At 41.8% G+C, this 20873-nt stretch overlaps 1 protein-coding gene across 1 annotated transcript in view; it reads right to left on the reverse strand.

Annotated features, from left to right (window-relative positions):
• Positions 1-7824: 7824 nt before the first annotated feature.
• The window catches only part of MBOAT2 (membrane bound glycerophospholipid O-acyltransferase 2), a 119699-nt gene continuing 106650 nt past the window's right edge, over positions 7825-20873 (reverse strand). Inside the window, exons 8-13 of the mRNA XM_028099533.2 lie at positions 18353-18545; positions 17892-17995; positions 14146-14210; positions 12298-12430; positions 9863-10014; positions 7825-8142 (exon numbers count right to left, since the gene is read on the reverse strand). Of these exons, the coding sequence (XP_027955334.1) occupies positions 7920-8142; positions 9863-10014; positions 12298-12430; positions 14146-14210; positions 17892-17995; positions 18353-18545 (870 nt within the window). The 3' untranslated portion in view covers positions 7825-7919. The remainder of the gene's footprint in view (positions 8143-9862; positions 10015-12297; positions 12431-14145; positions 14211-17891; positions 17996-18352; positions 18546-20873) is intronic.

Below are 20873 nucleotides of genomic sequence, written 5' to 3' on the forward strand. Positions count from 1 at the left end.
CCCTTCTGCCCTGGCTGGCAGATCAGGACCTGCCTTTCTGCGGACCGTGCGTCTCAGCCTGTGCTAACGGACGCCATTGGTTTTGCTCTAAAGGATGGGACCAAAAAAAGATAACACGAGCACAAAACAAAGCATATTTGAAAAATAAAAGAAATGTAATAAGAAAATGGAAAAGATTTTACCAGTGAGGAGAAATGCAGTACTTTAATGATACTAACGATCTGGGCTGACATCTGGCTATAGCAACAAGTTGACTGAGCCCACACAAGCCATCTTGCCACAGACACCTGAGCAGCTATACAAAATAGAACACAAAATTATTTTTACAGTCACACAGCTAAGTTTAAAAGAAAGAAAGGCAACCAAATGAAAAGCTGACCAAAAGAGGCTCATGCTGACACAGTTGTTACTTCTGAGGGAGGAAGGAGGGAAATGGATGCTGGCTTTATGCGCCGATATGCTTTGAAAAAAAAAAAAGGCAAATTTTGAATCTAATGTGGCAAAAGCACCTGTTCAATCGGAGCAGTGGGCACATGAGTGTATATTATAGTGTTCTGCAGCAGACTATGTGCCTGAAATATTTTGTAAAGTTTTAGTTTTAAAAAATTGTCTAAACTCAATTTCTTCCTATTACGCCTTTTTTCTGATTGGAGGGAAGATACGTTATTGTCGGGACAGTTGGCACACAGTGCATTTAACCTTGTTATTTTTCTTCTATTTGTGTTTAATACTATAAAATTCTTGACATACGCTTTTCCTCTTTCTCTAATTAATGCCCCTCCCAGGTCTTTCTCAGCCCGTGAAACACTTCCTCACAAACCCAAGCACCAGCTTCTCTGCACAGCTAGCCTGGTCTTTTCTCAAGCTCCCCCGCCCCCTCCTGATTCCAAAGGCCCTGTGTAAAGCTGCCTTGAATAAAGCACTTAGTGCACTACATAGTAATCATTGATTAGGTTCTTGAAGCCAAGGGCAGTGGTTTATTTTGTAGCTACCCAGCCCGTGGGTAGGAACTCATCAAATAATTGTGGAATGAATAGTTCGAAGAAAAAAGACAAAACACATTACGAGGTCCATCTATATAAAACAGGGGGCCTGCTCTCATCTGGCCTTCCAGGGCCTGCCTTACTGTGAAGCAAATTAAGTACCCACGCTGTCGTGCCTGTCAGGGTGAACACGCGTAAGGGATGTGCTGGCAGGCAGTTCGGGCTGTGGTGTCCGTACTGCTCTCGGTCATGGCCCAATTTCAGCACAGCCCTGAATCTCAAAATGGGGTCATTAAATCTGCCATCACAGTCTAAAGTCTTCCAGTGAGAAAGCACCAAGACGGGATTTACTTGGACGTGTTCAGCCTACCGTCTTTGTACAACAGTACAAATTAATGGAGGATTCTTCCACAACAGTTCAGGACAGAGTCTAGAAGAGCCTCTGGAAGCACATTCCACGGTTCCCTTGAGTTTGAAATCATGGCACAGGAACCTAGTGGGACTGACCGTCTGTGCTCTGCTATAGATACCATATATGATTGTAAGGGTTTGGTTTTGTTTTTTAAAAGTATGCTCTATGCCCAACGTGGGGCTTGAACTCATGACCCCGGGATCAAGAGTCACACGATCAAGAGTCACACGTTCTACCGACTGAGCCAGCCAGGCGCCCCTTATTTAAGGTTGTTTGAATTGCCTTCCAAAGTATTTACAATGTGACTACAGTTTGTTTTAAGTAATTTTTAAGCAGTTAAAGAGACAATGACTCCTTAGAATATCATCATATTGAAGAATCCTTCAGTAAAAACCGAGCATCTCACCTCTCATGATGTGACAGGCCCGGTATTCAGTCCTAGAGACGGAATTTAAAGCCTCTGGAATTGCAAACACGCACACAAGCACACGTATTTTTAAACTACAGTTTAATCATTTTTAAAGACACACAAATTAGAAAAGAACATTTATATGTAAGTTAAAAACATCTTTAAAACCCAGCAATAAGCCAGCAGCGCAGCGCTGAGGACACGGGTTGGAAACGAGCGGTCATGAAATTATCACGTCACAGGCTAACTGACACAGTGGTAGCTTAAATTTAGAACCATACAACAAGAACTAATTTATGGATCTGTTGAAAAATAACACTTCTTTAAAAAAATATTTTGGATTAATAAAAACAAAAAAAGCACAGAACACCACGTGCTAGTCTCACCCAGGGAAGGCCGACGAGCGCTGTAAAGACCGGCTGCCGGAATTGGGGCCCTCCTCGTGTTCGGGCGACACTGTCCAACCACTGCTGGGCAGAGATCACCATTTGGCTCTCAGAGGAAGGCAGGAATGAACTCCCACAGTCTCACTCTGCATGTGGAAGGGTTTCTCTTGTGTCACCTGAATTATTTTTTTTACTTTCATTCCTACTGCTTTCTAGGGTACTCTTCTGGTTTGGAGAGGCGGTGGCGCCCAGGGGACAGAGATGCAGACCGGCTTGGGACATGTTTGGGTGGGATGTAAGATTCCTTTCTCCTTGGGACAAAAAGTCAGGGGCAAGTGTACTTTGTGGACAAATCTGCATATACAGAACGAATAATACTTCAAACTGGGAAGAGGCCTATAAGTCTGTCAAACTCTTTACGTGTGTGTCCTTTAGCAGGAAAGGACAAAAAGGGATATTACCAAACTAGTTTCTCAAAGTAGTTACCCCAAAATAGAGACTGGGCAGGATACAGTCATTTCTGACTCCTGTCAAAGGCAGCCAGTCACTTTTTCCATCTCAAACATGTTATTAGGAAAATGGTTAGTCATTCTACTGATGTTGCTCTGTATCTTTCAGTTTTTCATTATATTTCCATTTCTTTTTCCAGTAGCAAAATCTGATAAAACATGAGTGGAGAGGTGGCTATGCATCATTGAGTAAGCTTTAGACAGTGATTTTGTATGGACCTTTATACTATTCTTTATAGAACTATATAGTCTTGGGTTTTTTTTTTTTAATTTGTTTTTGCTTTATAAAAGCTTTACTAGAAGACGACGAGTATAATTAGTTTAAAAGGCAAGACAAATTAGTCGGCATAAAAGTGTGTCTTCAGGCTCCATTCCAGAAAGTTGTCCCAATCACTGACCTACAGACCTTGTCCGTTGTTTACTGGGGTTTCCATATGAAAAATCTATTAAAATAAATATTATTTTAAAACACATAAAAACATTAATAAGCAGCCCACCAATTAAAATGTAATTGGTTGCATCCTCTGTACAACAGCAGCCTCAAAAACAACTTAGTCATTGATTTTAAGAGCATTCCTACAAAATAACCAACGTGGAAAATTTCATTTTAAATTTTCTTCTGTAATGAGAGTTGCTATAAATTGATTTGACCACACGGTGCTGCAGAAACACACTGTGCAGACCCTTGACAGGCTGATCTTTCAAACCCAAGTTTCAGGTGCAACTTAGCAAATCTTTTCCTTGAGCATCAGGAGCATGCACTGATACAAACCCACTTTTACAAGGACAACTATGGAAAGCAGAACTTTCTGCATCTCAGATTCTTGTAGAAATCATCAGCCATTCATTAAATGTACACCGGGTTCAGAGTAAGAGTTTAATAAGGTACTTGAGGGCAGTTAAGATTATATTTCACAGTGTTATGTAGAACTCCGCACCTATGTTAAATCTGATGTACTGAATTTCAGCCAGGATAGATGACTGGTGGCTGAATAAAACTCCATAAAATACTGGTTTATATTTAAAACTCCTGACAAATCCTTCCTGGACACAGTAACAGGCACCATTCCGAAACAATTATTTTCTCCAGTAATTTTTTCTTTCAATTATAATGTAGAACTCTTACAGTCAATTATCTAACAATTTAGAAGTTTATAACAAGGAAACAAAAAAGTATAAATGTCCAGAACTGTTTGTGAATATGCAAATTAAAACTTACAAGGTATGAATTTTAAATAGGAAAGATTTTTTTTTGTCCTAAATGTAATCTAGTCCTTGAATTAAAAAAGTGTAAGTTTTGTAATTATTTGTATGGCAAAATTTTAATGTAATTTCTTTTGTAGTTTAAAATGTGTAACTAAACTAAATGTGCCTTAACTATCTTTGAATGAAATAATATTTGAGAAGTTAAATAAGGTAAACCCTGTCCAGTAAACTTGGTGGTTTGTACTAACATTTTCTAGCATACAGCACCATCAATTTCACCTAGCACAACCAACCAAACAAGCAGAAAAAGCAAAAGGAAAACATGTTTCCTTCAATAGAGACTATTTCATCATCAAAGACGCACTTTAAGGGCTATATTCAGTGGAAATGGATGCTGCCACACCTTCTAATTTAACAGAGTGGAAGGTTTTCCTCTGTTGCCAAGAAAACCTTTTGACAAGTCAGGGCTTTGAGCTCAATAAGAGTTTTTTTTTTTTTTTTTTTTTACTTGATGCCGAATCTGCCCTTGTCCATAACTCTTGCAGATCTTGCTAATGGCTCCCACAGATTACAAACACAACTGGTCATAAACTTTTAGAACTGACCCTTTAACTTCCTATTAAAGAACTTCCATCTAGAGGACAGGTGACTTGCCCAAATCCTAACTCATTAATAAAAGAGCCAGATGAACATCCAGGTCTCCTCCCAGGACAATCAGTGCTTCAATGTGAGTTACCTTCACTGTTTAGAACCATCCTTTTTACCACACATTTTTCTGAAAACTGGGATCTGTGGAAATGTCACACATGGCAGGGGTCAATGACAAAAATACTCTTCAACCAAAAGTATGGTGGTGGCTGGACATTGCAGAAACAAAATAAACCTTCTCTATTAGGCTGGACGTTTTCGAAGCCAAGTAAATTTCCCCAATTACCCTGAGTTCCAATAAAAATGCTTATTTTAAAAAACTGAGACTGTTACTTATAAAATGGTGATAGCTGAGATACATCAAATTAACTGTTACTGCTTCAAGAAAATGAAACTGAGGGAAAAATAATTATTTTTGTTCAAATTTTTTTTCCCTGAGTAGTATAATAATGAACCAAGAGTTTAAGTATGATGGTCATTGATCATCTCTGGAGTAGTTTCATGACAACCCAAGAGTTGAGAAATAATAGAAATATGTACTGCATCTTGTTCTGTTGATCAAAAAAGCAGCAGCACATAGTACAACAAATCCCTTTATATTAGCAGTATGTGGAGACAGACCAGTTTTCAAATCTCCTACTGTAAGCAGAAGTGAAGCATTAATCCTTACAACACTCCAAGCAGATATATTCATTTCATAGAGTACAAAGAGTTTCTTTTTGAGGAGAAAAGTCAAGCTGAGAATTAGAATTATTTCTTTAGTTTTTCTTCTAGATTACACACTTATGGTTATAATTTCTCCAAAATTAGAGAAAAGCTATCCAAAAACCCTTTCATACAAAATTAAAAAAAGCAAAACAAAACAAAACAAACCTAGTTGATCCAAGGGGATGAAAATCAGTCAAACTGTATAGATAATGTATCATCTTCAAAGCAACTGGAGAATTCTTCGTCATCTTGCTGTCTGCATGACAGCTCTAAGAGTACATTCATCAAGCAAGAAACAGGTAACAGTGATTTTAGGTTTACAGACTAAGAAATGACATAAGTAACAGAAATAAATAGGGATGATTTATAAATGGCCAGACGGGCTGAAAAAAAGTTTTATTAAGCTTTCTTGTTTTCCCTTATGACATGCCTAAGCTTGTCCTTTAAACTCTAAATTTGTTTACATTTTTTTAAAATAGTGATCAGATTCTCTGCAGCATTAATGAAACTGAGGAGACCTTTTGGGGGCAATCAATTTCCATGATTATTCTTTTCTATCCTCTCACATTACACAGCTAGCTTAATTTCAATGCATGGGAAAATAGAGAAAATTTATTTAGCTATCCATCCTTTTCTGGGAAGTTAATGGGGCATGGCTAACCTCAGCAGGTAGAAAAACTTTACCTTTAGAAAAATAAAAACATTTTATGTAAACAAAGACTAGGATATTTCTAACATTTTACAAAAATACACTGATATTTTTGCTGATTAAGACCTCAAAAGTTCCAAGTACATTTGCTGTTCCTTTCTCCTTTAAATGAAAGACTGCACAGCTTAAGCCAGAGAGTGGTTCTGCCCGTAACTTCATCTGCAAACTTATTCAACAAAAATATAGAAGACTCACCAGAGACAGACGATTTGCATTTCATTAAAAATCTAAGGCAAAAAAAGAAAACAAACTGGTCAAATAAAGGTGAAATCCAATAAAAGATTGGTCAAATGAAGGTGGAGTCAGAAGGCCCTGCCCACCCTCCTCTCTCCCAGCCCACGATCCTGGGATTTGGGATTTACTACCTATGGCTAAAGCCCTGATGGGATTAAAGGAGACATCCAGTAATTGAAGGTGAGATTAATTGTGGTGAAAATGGCCTAGAGGATAAGAGCACATTTTTCTACTTTCAGAATCTAAAACTCATTAAAGAGACCTAAGAGCAGGGGCGCCTGGGTGGCTCAGTCATTAATTGTCTGCCTTCAGCTCAGGTCATGATCCCAGAGCCCTGGGATGTGGGGCGGGGGGGCCCACTGGCTTCCCTGATCGGTGGGGAAGCCTGCTTCTCCCTCTCCCACTCCCCCTGCTTGTATTCCCTCTCTCGCTGTCTCTGTCAAATAAATAATTAAAAAAAAAAAAGAGTTAAGAGCAAAATTTTAATGTGAGAATTTAAGAGTTTAGAAATTACTTTCTTTGATTCTCTAAACATGAGGGTCAGACCCAAAGACTGTAAGCTTTCACGTCCCTAAGAATTTCTCAATTATGAGTTACGCTGTCAAGGATAAGGAAGTGATTAGACAGATGGTCACCTTACTCCGTGATTTCTCCTTCATAGCCCTCGTGCAATCTACCACGATTATCTTCATAATCCCTCTATAATTCTATATAATTTATGCTTGGTAAGTTTCATTTAAAAGTCCAACATATTAAGAAGTCATCACACGTTTATGTCTTTACAGACTCACAAAGAACTCAAGAGAAAGAAAGGGGGAGAGCACTTCTGCTGAGCACCTGGGCCCTGTCCCACCCAGCCTTGCCATGGCTCCAGCCCCGGTCCACATGGTGCTTCCTTCATTCATGCCTTCCTTCCTTCGTCATCTTCTCTTGCTCAGTTTTCTTTCTTTTTTTTTTTTTTTTTTTTAAGAAAATCAGCTTAAAATATCACATTACCAACCTTTAATTATGTTGAAGAAATTCTTCCTTGATGGGCTCTGACTGACACAAAGTAATTAAACTCTCCAGGACAATAAGCTACCCAGAATCTGGCATCCATTAACTGTTTACGGTTTCACTACGTACTATAGTCATTTGAGATACTTTAAGAAAACCCTTCAAATACTGAGATGTTTATTGCATTTTTAAAGTGTCCACAATCTTAAATATCCTGTTTCAGATTCCTCCAGAATTCCTTTACAGCACATGACATCAAATACTGAAATAGTGTTCTCACAATATTACACTCGAAAATACCATTTAGGAACAATATTTTAGGAAATAGAGGGTTTAAGGCAAGACATTCATTTGGAAAAGGTAATTTCTCTCAATCATCTAGATCGACAGGGTTAGTCTTCCACCTCTTCAGTGCCTTGGGATACGCAACATACATTCAGCAACAGGGCACATGTATGACCCTACGGACATCTGCTGAGGTCCTGAGTGCCCATTGAAATAATGGAAATATTTTTATATAAGGCGTGGCCCACAGGGACATGGCATGGGAGGGGTTATTCACTCCATTCCCAATCTGGTATACAGGAAATTCCCCACCAAATCCGTCCCATTTGCCCCCCCCACTTCATCATTTTTCAAACGAACACAAAGCCCTCGAAAAGGTGCTAAGATTGGTTTCTGTTAACAGAGACAAAATAGCCATCAGAGTGTTTTCCCCTTCATTGCTTTAATGATGAATGTCTAGAGGCTATTTCTTGATTCTGATTGCAAACATTGTTTGTTGTGGAAAAACTATTCTGTCCCAAAGAATTTTCTCTTTCATCACACTGTTTGGATCGAGACAGCTGCACGTTTTCATGTGGAGTCTTTCCTCTTTGAGTTTTTTTCACCGGCAACAATAATACTAAGATACCAGCAATGTGCAGGCAGTAATACCAGGAGCTAAAAGAAAAAGGACAGAGTTTACTTTATTAAATTTTGAGAATGATTCCTTAGCAACGGCATCCTTGTCAAAATGTCACAGGTCCTGCGTAGGATGTGCATATTTACTCCATTAATTGGGCATTCCCGCCCCCGCCCCTGCCCCATGACATGAAGCTCTCCAGCTCTGCAAGTGGGTATTTATAAAGCACCCTATAAAACCAGGCCACTTAAAAGCACGATACTAGATATCGTATTATATTCCTCTGTAAGGGTCATAAGTCCATGGCTACACAGAACAAAAACAAAAAGGTACTTATTAGCAGCTGCAGTGACCTGAAAATAATCTCTCAGTTCCACAGAACTGAACATTAAGCAAACAAAGAGAACGCAGAGCTACTCAAGACCTGAATGCTCTGGCCTCCTCCGCTGTGACGGTCCCTAATCAAGTTACAGATATTCCAGTGATGTGAGTAATAGATAATATTGCCTCTTGATGGTTGCTGTCACATAATAAAGACCATGTTATTAAAAATATTATTAGAAGCATCATTCTTAAAATCAAATATAAATCAAATGTGACCTTTTAGAATTGTAAACTCAAGTGATTGTGAACAAAGTACCTGGGATAGAAAATCTAACCAACTGCTCAATCACATGTAAATTTATGTGATCATTTTGCGAAAAGGGGAATTTTAGCTGGAGTTCCTTGATGTCTTTCTGTGGGAGCATCGCCATATTTGGGCAACAACTTTTGACCACTCTGGGCTGTCGTTCTCAATGCAAGGGTGGTGGAAGCTCTATGAAAGGTGAAATTTTTGATCTCAAAGATATCACTAACACAGCGAGAGTGGAATCTGGTGGATGAGGAAGAGAATAAAGAGAGAAATCTAACAGGGAATGCAAAACAAGAACTTCTATAATACAGAGAAGACAAAAGATCCGTGAAACATAAAGGAATAAGAAGGGAACAAACTCATGAAAAAGAAGTAATTCAATTTTCTTTTGGCTAAAGCAATTAAGAGAATTAACAATTCCTTGTAAAGGATAAGCTACACATTTTTCTTTCTTTTTTTAAATTGCTCTGTCATACTCCCTATTGTTCCTCTTATTTCAAGTTCCCCTATCCTTTCCTTTTCGGAGTTAGCCATCCGACAGCCTGAACTTTTGGTGCACAGACTTTACCAGTACTTACTCATAATTATCATAAGGCATATTTTGCTTCCGCTCCCAGAATATTCCCAGTGACACATAAGCCTCTGCTTGAATACATACACTCCTACACCCTGACCCCAGAGCAGGGGTGAGCAAACTCCAGCCTGCAGGCTGCATCTAGCCTGATGTCACTGTCTTAACCAGAGGTACACGGACCTATAACATGGTATTAGCCCTGGGTGTACAATATAATGATTCAATATATATACATATTGCAAAACAATCACCGTGGTAAGTCTAGTTAACATCCAAGTGTAAAAAGAACAGCCACCCTTTCCAGTCAAACCCCTGAGAGATCTGAGGCCGTGCTCGCCCCGCTGATACTCCTCTGTCTAAATCACACTCCTCTGAGGGGTGAGTGGTGGGAATCATTCCATAAAAAACCTGAGACTTGCTGATTTAAGATGAAAAGGTAACTATAGAAAGTAAGGGGGTGGTGCTATTTTTCTAAGCCATGCAATAGCAAAGCGCTCGCTCTTCAAAACAAAGTGGTTCCCACTGGCGTCTCTGTGAGAGTGACACTTACCTGTAAAACATGAACGATGGGTTTACGGAAAGAAGTACGAATGGCACAACTGTGTAGCTTATTGCTATTTGAGTCACTATCCATGTTAGAACATCATACAATAATTTCAGCTGGGGAGGTTTGATGAAATAATGTCTAAAGTTACTTCTCATCTGGAATAAAGAAACAAAAATATTTGCTTCATCTTTCATATTGTTTATAAAATCACACTGACCGTATCTGCTGTTTCAAGGATGAGGAGTGACTGCTATTCCCACGCTCAGCTGGCGGATGTCTACAATGGGGCCACCCCCGCGGGGGAAGTCAACTCGGTTCAGGAAAAACGAATGGGCATGTGCGTAAAAGATACGGAGAGAGCCAAATGTGGGAATGTGGGAATCCGGGTGGAGGGCATGTGGCAGTGCTTTGCAACTTTTCTGTAGATTTGAAGTTGTATTAAAAGTTTCTAAAAAAAGTTAAAAATAACACTCCTTCAATCGTATTTGGTAAAGTATGTAAATAAAGTTCTGTCTGTTTTCACCTTTTCTACTACAATGAAATGAGACATCCTTCCTCTCCTTTAAGCTCTGCGTTTGTGAAAGACAGATGGGTATCATACACTGAGCTGAGGTCAAAAGACACTTAATCAGAATAAATGGCAACAATGCACATTACTCTCAAGATAGGTGTTTCCTAATAACTATTTAAATTTTTTTTAGCTTCCAAAAAAGTAAAAACATTTCAGTTTTGAAATGCACAAACCTAACCAAACATTATTTCCTCTTTTCTACTGTGTTCCCTGCTTTTCTTGTAACATGTTCAGAGGTGAAACACAGCCCTGCAGCGAGGATGCCACCGGGTTTTTCAGAAGTGACCTGCTGGAATTTTTTTTTTTTTTAAGATTTTATTTATTTATTTGAGAGAGAATGGGATAGAGAGAGAGCATGAGAGGGGGGAGGGTCAGAGGGAGAAGCAGACTCCCTGCTGAGCAGGGAGCCCGATGCGGGACTCGATCCCAGGACTCCAGGATCATGACCTGAGCCGAAGGCAGTCGCTTAACCCACTGAGCCACCCGGGCGCCCCAACCTGCTGGATGGTTAATGGCGCTCCCATAGAGACACCATGATTCCTAGTGGCCGGGTTGGATCCCGGCACCCACCACGTCTTGCCCGGTTCATGGCCACAGCAGCTACCCACCCTCTTCCATTCCATCCATCGATGGCAAATCATTTCTCCTGAGGCATGGCTTTTGGCATTCCATCCCCCTGCTTAAAAACCTCACCTGGCCCCCAGGTACGCAGACAGAATGAGGATTAGGCCCTTTCCCAGGCTGGTGTTCAAGTTCTTCTAGGATTACCCTTCCCTCTCCCTCCCCTGCACTCCTTTGCTCTTCCAGAATTATCCAGAATTATCTACCCCTTAGGTATTCATGATGTCTCTGCTTCAACCAGATTTACTTGTCATTTCCAAACACACTGGGCACTTTCAAACTCGGTTCTGCTAATGTCATTTCCATGCCTAAAATGTCACGTTCCGCCCCCATCACACTTCACTCACTTTTGAAATAATGTTCATCTTTCAAAGCCCAAATCCAACTAAACTTCCCTAAGGAGGCCACCTCGGGTCAACCCAACCAAAAGGATTTCTTTCACCTCGAAACAACTACGTTACTTACTGTAAAACCCATGGGATGTATCACACATGCCTCATGCTGTATGCACACACACATACACACACGCGCTCACACACGTACATACGCCTTATGCCCCAGTTAGACCACAAACGACCAGAAGGTATGGCCCTTCGTTAATACTTCTCTGAGACTTCCCTCCTATACCCCCCATGGTACCTGAAAATTGTATAAATATCTGCTAGTTTGTTAAATGAAGGCTTCTCCCCTGTAAGTGCTGTAAGAAGCCTGTTCAAACACCGTTTCTGTCATGTTACTTGCCTCTGACTTTCGAGGACTTACACTAAATTGTCCTTCTTCTTTGTCCACCCATGTCACCAACCTAATTTCTCAACTATTTCCCAAAATATTACTCCAGGTTCCAACCAGGCCAACACTCTATAAAGAACTGTGTCCACCAGCCCAGGAATGGCCCATCCACTCTGTTCATACTCCACTCTTCATCTAAAAGAGGACTCAAACGTGAACAGCTTTCAGGAAACATTTCTAAAATAAACCTACCCTTCTGATCCTCTTTATTTAACTCAGTTTTTAGCTCTCGTTCAGAAAATTCTGTCAAGACAATGAACACTTTGTGGGGTACCTCCCATGTGCCAAGTCTTCTCCTCAGATGAACCAAGTGTGGAGCCCCGGGAGTGTTCAACAAACACGTGAGGCACACACCTCACTTCTGGCCACAAGGCCTGCCTGTGGAGGGGTCCTCAGCCTCCTCCACCAGTGCAAAGGGACCACCACCGAAGTAGGAAATGGAATTCTGGATACTCACAGCTCGCGCTGCCATTGTCATCACCATTCCTGTCAGAAACGTCAGATAATATCCTGGATACACCCCATGCCAAATGGCAGACAGAATGAATGTCTGGATAGTTGGACTCAAGGAGGCTCGTTCATAACAAACCCTAGAAGCCAGAAAACCACGGAGAGGCAAGGGCAGTGAGTTTAGATAGTCCACAGCGATCATTCTTTTCTTACCTGACAGGACAGAGAGTAACCAGGAAAACAGCCACCACTTAACATCAGCAATAACTTGACCTGTGACCTCAGGGAGGTGACAGCTATTTTCCTACTTAACTAGGAAAATAAATTTGATTTTCATCTTTTTATGGTATATGTAATAAAGTGAGCATTGCCAGTGTTTAGAAATCTACACGATTTACCAAAAAATCTTTAATATTAAAGATTTTTTATTTTACTTTTTTAAAAATTTTCTTTAATGACTTGTTTAATTAAGAACTTTCAACTGACCTAATAACACTTCTTTCTGGCAAGTCTGGCTGTGGCTTAGTCTAAAATTTCTCTGTAACAGGGTGAAGCACTCAGATGAAAACAAAATTTTCCAAAGGTATCAAATTTATTTTTTCTAAGTCATCTCTATGCATGGGGCTCAAACTCACGACCCCGAGATCAAGAGTCACGAGCTCCACTGCTGAGCCAGCCAGGTGCCCCAAAGGTGTCAAATTTAAAACACAACAGTAACAAAAATCACACAACAGATTAGCTGAGAGAATCTGCAGCCAACGGAGAGACTGCAAGGTACCACGAAGTGACACTATTGTATGGTGGGCATTTCGAGGGATAAAGATACTCAACTTGTCACAAAATAAAGGACATTCCCAAAACAGGTCACTTGACACAGAACAGTGTTTAGAGCTGTACCGTCACAGGGCAAGATTCCATAAAGTAAACTTAAGGTAGAGTAACAGGTCTCACTGGGAACAAGAGGCAGAGTCACCGTGAGTTTCTGTGCGATTTCATAACGGGATGTTGCTATACTTGGTCTGCCTGTATCTCCCCCTTGGCCATGCGACCAACTCCTATCACAGATCCCAGAGGGTGCCCCCCGCCCCTGCTCCCGCTCCCGCTCCCTGCTCTTCCTCCCTACAGGGAATGGTGCGTGTAGGTGACGCTGCTGTGTTTTTAACAAGATCGCGAACTCTCTGGCTGCAGGGGCTGGGTCTTTTTGTCGGACTCATCCTTGTATCCTGTGCCTAACATGCAGAAGCACCTGTCAAACTGAAATATTTTATTTTATTTTTATTTATTTATTTTTAAAGATTTTATTTATTTATTCGAGAGAGAGAGAATGAGAGATAGCACGAGAGGGAAGAGTGTCAGAGGGAGAAGCAGACTCCCCGCCGAGCAGGGAGCCTGATGTGGGACTCGATCCCGGGACTCCAGGATCATGACCTGAGCCGAAGGCAGTTGCTTAACCAACTGAGCCACCCAGGCACCCCAAACTGAAATATTTTAAAACTGGAACTGTTCTGGAAAATCTAGGGCATCTGTATAGTGGTTGTGTAGCTACTTTGTTTTTACTTAACACATCTCCAGGGAATGAGAGTAGGAGGACAACGGCGATCTCAGACCCCGTAAAGATGCCAGGGAGGGCGCACCGAGAGGCCGGTGAGAGCTACGTTCACCACTCAGGCTGAAAAGTTCTCACATCTGATAGACTCTCGCTTCAGGGGATGTTAGCAGTGTTTCCTGGTTAACACCAAGGTCCCAATGTCACTCAACACACTGTTAATTTGATCAAGAATCGGAACTCAGTGAAGCTCAACCTCAAGTATTAGATGTCATAGCGCAGCTAAAGCCTGTTCTTGAAGAAACATACCTTTTGAGCCAAAGAGCTGTCTGAATATTCCAATTATCAAGAAACATCTTGAAACTTGTTGACATCTGAAAAACAAAAGAACTTTTTTTCTTTGGCCCACAAAATGATGAAGCTTGAAATAGAAGTAGTAACATTTTATTGTGCTAAAAATAAGTTACTTGACATTGATGGTTAGGGTACTGATTTCTTTCCTTAATACTGCTTTTCTAACACAGTAACATCATTGTGTAAGTGGAATTTGTTTATTTTAGAGACCATCTACACGAGATAAATGGATTATCACCATTTTCTCCTATATGTTAACAGTTACTGGGGTTGTCATAGGATTATCCCAAAGACATTCCTGACATGTGAATGACCTTTCAGTGACCCTCCAATGACTCTTTCACTGGGGACTAGACGTCCCATCAAGCCACGATCCCCTCACCTCCATGCCTCTTCAGCCACCATCTGTGGCCACCTGGAACCTTCGCCCCACCTGGAACCACCACCGTCCGCCCAGCTGTCCGGTCTCTCCACACACGCCTCTCCCATAAAAGCTTCCCCTTGACCTCAGAGGGAACTTCTGGTCCCCTACCCCTCCCTCCCTCCGTAACTATCTCCTCCTTGCATCTTCACTTCCTTCCCACCATGTAAATTCCATGGTCCATTATTTACTACTCTCATCAAAATGCTGGGTGTGTTTGTTTCTTTTTCCTTTTAACTCACCTCCCTATCAAAATCCTAACCCCAGATCAACTTTACTTTCCCCCTTCCCTACTTATAACCTCTGAATCTGGGTGCAGAATATCATACAGCCCTCGAGACTTCTGTCCGAAATCCATCCTTCTTGATCTCAGTTGAGGCTTCAACCTACCAAGCAATCCTTGTTTCCCTAAACAGTGTATTCTCCTCTTCCTGAGAACAGCTATTGGATTGAACCATTTTAAACTGTTTTTTTTTTTTTTGTGGGTAAGTCAAAAGCAGGTAAACATCAGCAATTTCAGGAGATCCCAACTAGTACTTCAAAAGTTCCCCACTTTCGTATCTCTGGTCCTATCCCTTCCTCCCCGTCTTCCCTCCCTTCCTCCCTCCCAACAGGTGATTTTGCCTCTAACTTTATTGAGATGATATAAACCATCAGACTTCAAATTCTCACATCAAAACTACAAAGTCAGCTGCCTCCGCGGTTCCCTTCCTCCGCCCCTGGTTCCTCCTCCAACACGGTCAGTCCCTGCACCTGGCCTCTTACCTCCCTGCTCTCCATCTTCTTAGGGACCTCGTGTGTCCATCAGCCTCTCTCTCCCTCTACCATATTTTCACACTGTCTTCCAATAGTCTAACTGGTAAACGTGTCAATCTCTCCATTTTAAAACAAAATTAAACAAAACAAAAATCCCCCCTTCAATCACCCGTTCCCTGCAGCTGTGGCCTTCTCTCTAACCTCCTTCCCTATACAGGTCATGAATGCCTAGGAGTTGTATAATCTGGCCTTTACGCCTATCCCTCCCTGGACACTGTTACCAAAATCACCAATAAACTCCCCTGTTGTTACAGCTGATGGCGCTCGTGAGCCCTCCTCTGGCTGCACATCTCAGCAGCCTTTTAACACTGACTACCGTTCCCTCCTTCAGAAAAACGAACTCCTTTATTCTTCACTTCCTCTTATACCATGCATTCTCAACGAGGGTGATATTGCTCCCAAGACGATAAAAACCAGTTCTTGGAGGCAAAAAGTCTTATTATTTTCATGTATAAAGCACACGTATACATATAGTACATACACTGATATACGGTGTATGCGGTATTCAATTTCATGGGGGCTTGATTAGGAAAAACGCGTCTCAAAAGTCTCCACAGGGAAGCAATAATGAACAGGAAGTTAGAAACACTGCCATGTATTCATCACTCAATTTCCACAATTATCAGTTTTTCCTTCCCCTTCCGCATTTTATTACTGATATTAAGAGAATTTCAAAGCAAATACCAGACATCTTGGTTCACCTGTAAATAGTTCAGAATTTACTGGACTTTTAAAAAACCAAGATCAGACCTAACAAAATTCTTACTCCTTAATATAATCATCTAATACTCCTTTTGTATTCAAGTATCCCTGATTGTTTAAAAACATGTTTTTCAGGTTGGTCTGTTCAATCGTGATCCAAGCAAGGTGCACACAGTGCATCTGGCTAAAACTTCTTTTAAGCTGTAACAGCCCCTCTCTGCCCCCCACTTCCCATGTCATTTATTTGTTGGGAAAAAATGGGTCATTTGTCTTGCAGAATTCCCCACTTCTGGATCTGGTGTTTAACTTACTTCTCCATACTCTACACTCCCTCTAAATTTAGCAAGACTGAAAGACCTAACCAGGTTTAACTGTCTCAGCAAGTGCATGAGAGACGGTGCTGTATTTCCTACGGCAGCCCATCACAGGCGCTTAATGACAGACTGTCCCACTTGGAGTGACGAGCCTTCAGTGATGCTAAGGTGCGTCGGTGGGTCCTGACCCATTCACTATAAACAGACTGTCTGTCAAGCTTTCACTTAAAGTTCTGGTAGTTTCTACTGTTGGAGTAATTCTCGCAGGCTGGCAAACCGATGTCCCCTTTTCGTTCTGCTCTTCTCCCTCTGGCTCTTCCTTCTGACCTTCCTGACCCGCCTTCCGCAGCCCAGCTACAAGCACAGGTGCTCTGGGGAGCGGGGGGTTCTCTTCCCTTCTGGGCCTCTCAGTGCTCTCTCGTGGCTACTCGCGTGGTTCCTCCCAAAACTTGAAATGCTACAGGCTGACAGCTCCCCAAGTAGGATCTCCAGTTCAGGTGTTGTGGCTGGAGTCTGGTCATTTATCTGCCTGCTGGACAACTTAGCTGAGTCTGAAATCTGAACACACAGTACGTTCCCCTTCAAACGTGTGCCTGTTTTTTGTTCCTTCTCGCAGCGAAAGGCATCGCCATAAAACTGGCTTAAGCCAGGTATCTGGTCCCGACGCGTAACTCACTCTCTCTTGCTGATGACACTGTAACACCGAGTTCTGCTGAGTCTCTGGAACAGCGCTCCCAGGTGTTGATGTCTCTCCAACCCCACTGGCACTCCCCTGGTTCAGGCCACCATCACTTTGGATAAACACAACACCCTCCTAACAGACCACTCTGTCCCACGAGGGCAACTCATTCTACCTGATGCAACCAGATCGCTCCAAACCACAGCTGTGATCACCTCACTTGTCTGCATAAAACTCATCCACAATACTCCATCGCTTTTTAAGAGCTCCAAACTCTTAATATGGCCTCTGGAAGTATCTGGGCCTGTCTTCAGTTTCTGCAGGCTCATCTGTCACCACTCCCTATGTTGTGAGCCTTACCCTGTCAGGATGTTCCCCCTCTCCTTGGAGTGCCTGGCAACCTCCTCCTTACCTTTTAGGACTCAGATGGGACATTATTTCCTTCAGGACCCCTCCCTGAGCTATCTCATCCGAGATGGAGCCCATCTTGTAGCACACACCCTACACCTCTCCGATCACAATCTATCCTTCTGTGCCCCTTTGCCCCGCTCTAGATTAAAGCTCCCCAAGGGCCCAGATCACACCAATCTTACTCACTGGATCCCCAGTGCCTGGCACACGTGCTGATGACCGATAAATATTGGCTGAATGAGTATTATTAATAAAAAGCCTTCAACACCACTCTTGGGACATCACATCATAACCCATAAAAGCAAAGTATGGTACATAAAGTATCACATGGTAACTAACCTGTAAATGATTGACTAACCTCTATTTGTTGAATTCTCAAATTGGAAATCAAGTCCCAACGAGCTGTTCCGTTTTCATCATATCCTCTGAAACCAAAGCCTGCAGCATTATTAATAGCATCAGCTGCAGTAAACAAAGTGAAAAGAGCGTATTAAGAATCCATATAACAATCTACCATGTTCTCCCAGAAGGTATATGTTATTATATACTAGGATCTTTTAAACAGTAGATTTATTCATTTTCATCTTTATCTGATATTATAATAAAATGGGCCTTGATCCAGTTTTTAGGATATCCTAACAGTTTCTAGGATATTCCCTCGTATTTAGGATATGAGCTGTAAAGTTTGTTTCTTCTAACAGAGGACTCTAATTTTTCAAATTGGTCTTTAACTACATATCCTCAAGAGGGCGCTCTCCCCGCTAGCTACTAAGATACACCTCAACACGTTAACAGTCAGTCCATTCCCAGGCAACTTACCTAAGGTCCATGCAAAATAGTATTTGGGTCTGGCAGCCAAAAGTGAGACATAGAGATAGACGACTTTTGTCGGCCATGAAGCTGTAGCCTGAAAATGCTCATCGATGTTATACTCCACAGGTAATGTTTTAGAGATGGTCAAGTGAAAGAATAAGGAAAGTCCACAGACTAAGAGCTTCTGAATGACTGCGACCTGAAAGAACGGGACAAGATTTCATAAGCTTAATCTATACCCCTTTTAATTCAACTGCTATACTACTGTCAGATTAATCTGGCATAAACTCTATAACTCTCCTGGTGAAAAATCATAAACTACGCTGCACTCAGCATTTCAAGCCCTCAGGGTCTCAGGATAGGAACATGTATGTCCAGCCTTCTCTCTACTACCTCTGGATTAGGGCTCAAGTCACACTAGAAACCTCAATTTATGTTTTCAAAGCTTTCAGTTAAAAAAAAAAATACCTGAAAGCAAACACAGGCCTATAGGTGTGAATACACAAAAATAATCACATGAATAACTTTTGGGAGTGGATTTCATATTATACACACACACACACACACACACACACACACAGAGCTTATTTTTCCATTGTGCTTTTCCCTGTATTTTCCAAATGCTATGTGTATTTCATGGACATTATTTTTACACTAAACAATTTAATGCATCCCTTTAAGTCTGACAGTTCTCCAATGCAATTTTGTTCACAAATGATAAAACCAAAAGAACTACACACCCAAGAAAAAACGGTTTGCATGAAAGACTGGTGGGGGGAAAAAAAGGCCATTCTTTCCTATATCCTGGTAAAGTTAAATCACCTTAAAAGAATCCAACTCATGGTGTTTTTGTATTTTTAGTAGGCCAGAATATTTCAATCTGACTCAATATAGGGGAGATTATAGCACCTGCCAAGGGAAAGAAACACGTGGAAGAAAGGAAAGGCTGCGTCCAGGTAATGGAACATAACAAAATACTTGGATTTTGAGTGTCCAGCATAGTAGTCAAATACTATTCAAATTAACTAATCTGCAAATGAATATTCCTATTGTCACACTTTCTATAACAGTGTCAAAAGACAGGGCTCAAAGGCAAGAGTCAAAGCACGCGCCAGATTCACTGCATTTCTGAAAAAGCCGTCTTTGCTCTCGGGCTGCTTGTTAGGAGGTATTGAGCACTTGAGGACTCTGCTGCAGCTTTCATTCTCATTTTCCTCAATGTTTTTTTAAAGCTTTCTCTAGTACAATAAGGCTACCTTTTCTTCACCCCTCCCCCCAAATATATAAGCTTTACATTTGAGAAGAGATTTAAAACAGGTAATTAGAGAGAAATTGTAATTGTAAGCACAGTGAGATGAAACAAATGGCCTCATACATTAACCTAAAAATTGGGTGTATCACCTTAGTGACACAATGAGCAATACTGTGGCCGTTAGACGAGACACACAAGTTTCCAGGTCTCAGTTTCAAAACAAAAATTAAAGTTGCATACACTTGATCTCAACTACCAGGTGGCTCACAAAGGCTCAGGCAATGTGGGATCAGGTAGCTCGGAAGGCAGGAGTGAGGGCCTAAGCCTGGGAGGCCAGGTATGACCCCTGGTTCCCATCGCCTCCCTGCTTAGTAAGGGGGCACCCTTCCACCATTCCAGCAGGAGGCCAGAAGTTAACTCTCAGAGAAGCTGAACCAGAGAAGATCCAGGCTTAGGGACATGGGTCCAGAGTGGGGGGCTGGGTAAGTGCTAGAATGAAAACGGGGAGACTCTGGAGGAAGTCTGCAGCCTGAGAGGTGGAATCTTCAGCCCCCGTGCCTGGGCCAGCCCCAGAAACCAGCTGTCAAGTTTGTATCTACCTCGTAAGATGGCAGAAGACTGAGGGATCCTGCACTAAGAAGCTAAGGAGCCCCAGAGGAAAGTCGTACAGATGTCATGACAGAGACTGACAAGTGCTCCCCAGGAGCCACCCTCCCCTTCTTGCACAACGATGGAATTTTTATATGGGCCCGTCTAGCTAAAGACCACACGTGACTATCCCCTTCACAGCTGAGTGTAGCCACGCGGTCCATGCGATGTTGGCTCGAGTACAGCTCCTGTGGCGAGCCAGCTTACATGGTGGGGACGGGGGCAACGCCCTAAGGATGGCAAAAACAGGGGAGAGCTTGGATCCCCAACCCACGGAGCCGCCACATTACCCATGGACCACTGACACTTCAGATGTCATGGGAGAGACCTTGTTTAGGCCATTGTGATTTTGGTCCTTGTTTCAGGACCCAAACCTGTACCTGATTTAGATAAAGACAATCAGGAGGTCCCCAACAGAAGGGCCACTGGCTACCTGATTGTCCTACTTTGGATCCTAAGAGTCTACATACTCCAGGGATGCACAAAGAGCTTCCAAATGCCTTTGAGTGATTTGTAAATAACTACCACTTCTGACTATATAGACTTTACACATATGGAATTTACGCTAAAAATATAGTAAGACAGTGAAATAATAGATTAAGAGTATTTGCCCTTGCCAACAACCTC

Source organism: Eumetopias jubatus, unplaced genomic scaffold (genome assembly GCF_037043125.1).
Source record: "Eumetopias jubatus isolate StellerSeaLion01/CBP00866 unplaced genomic scaffold, mEumJub1_p1.0 scaffold_9, whole genome shotgun sequence".
Taxonomy (NCBI): Eukaryota; Metazoa; Chordata; class Mammalia; order Carnivora; family Otariidae; genus Eumetopias; species Eumetopias jubatus.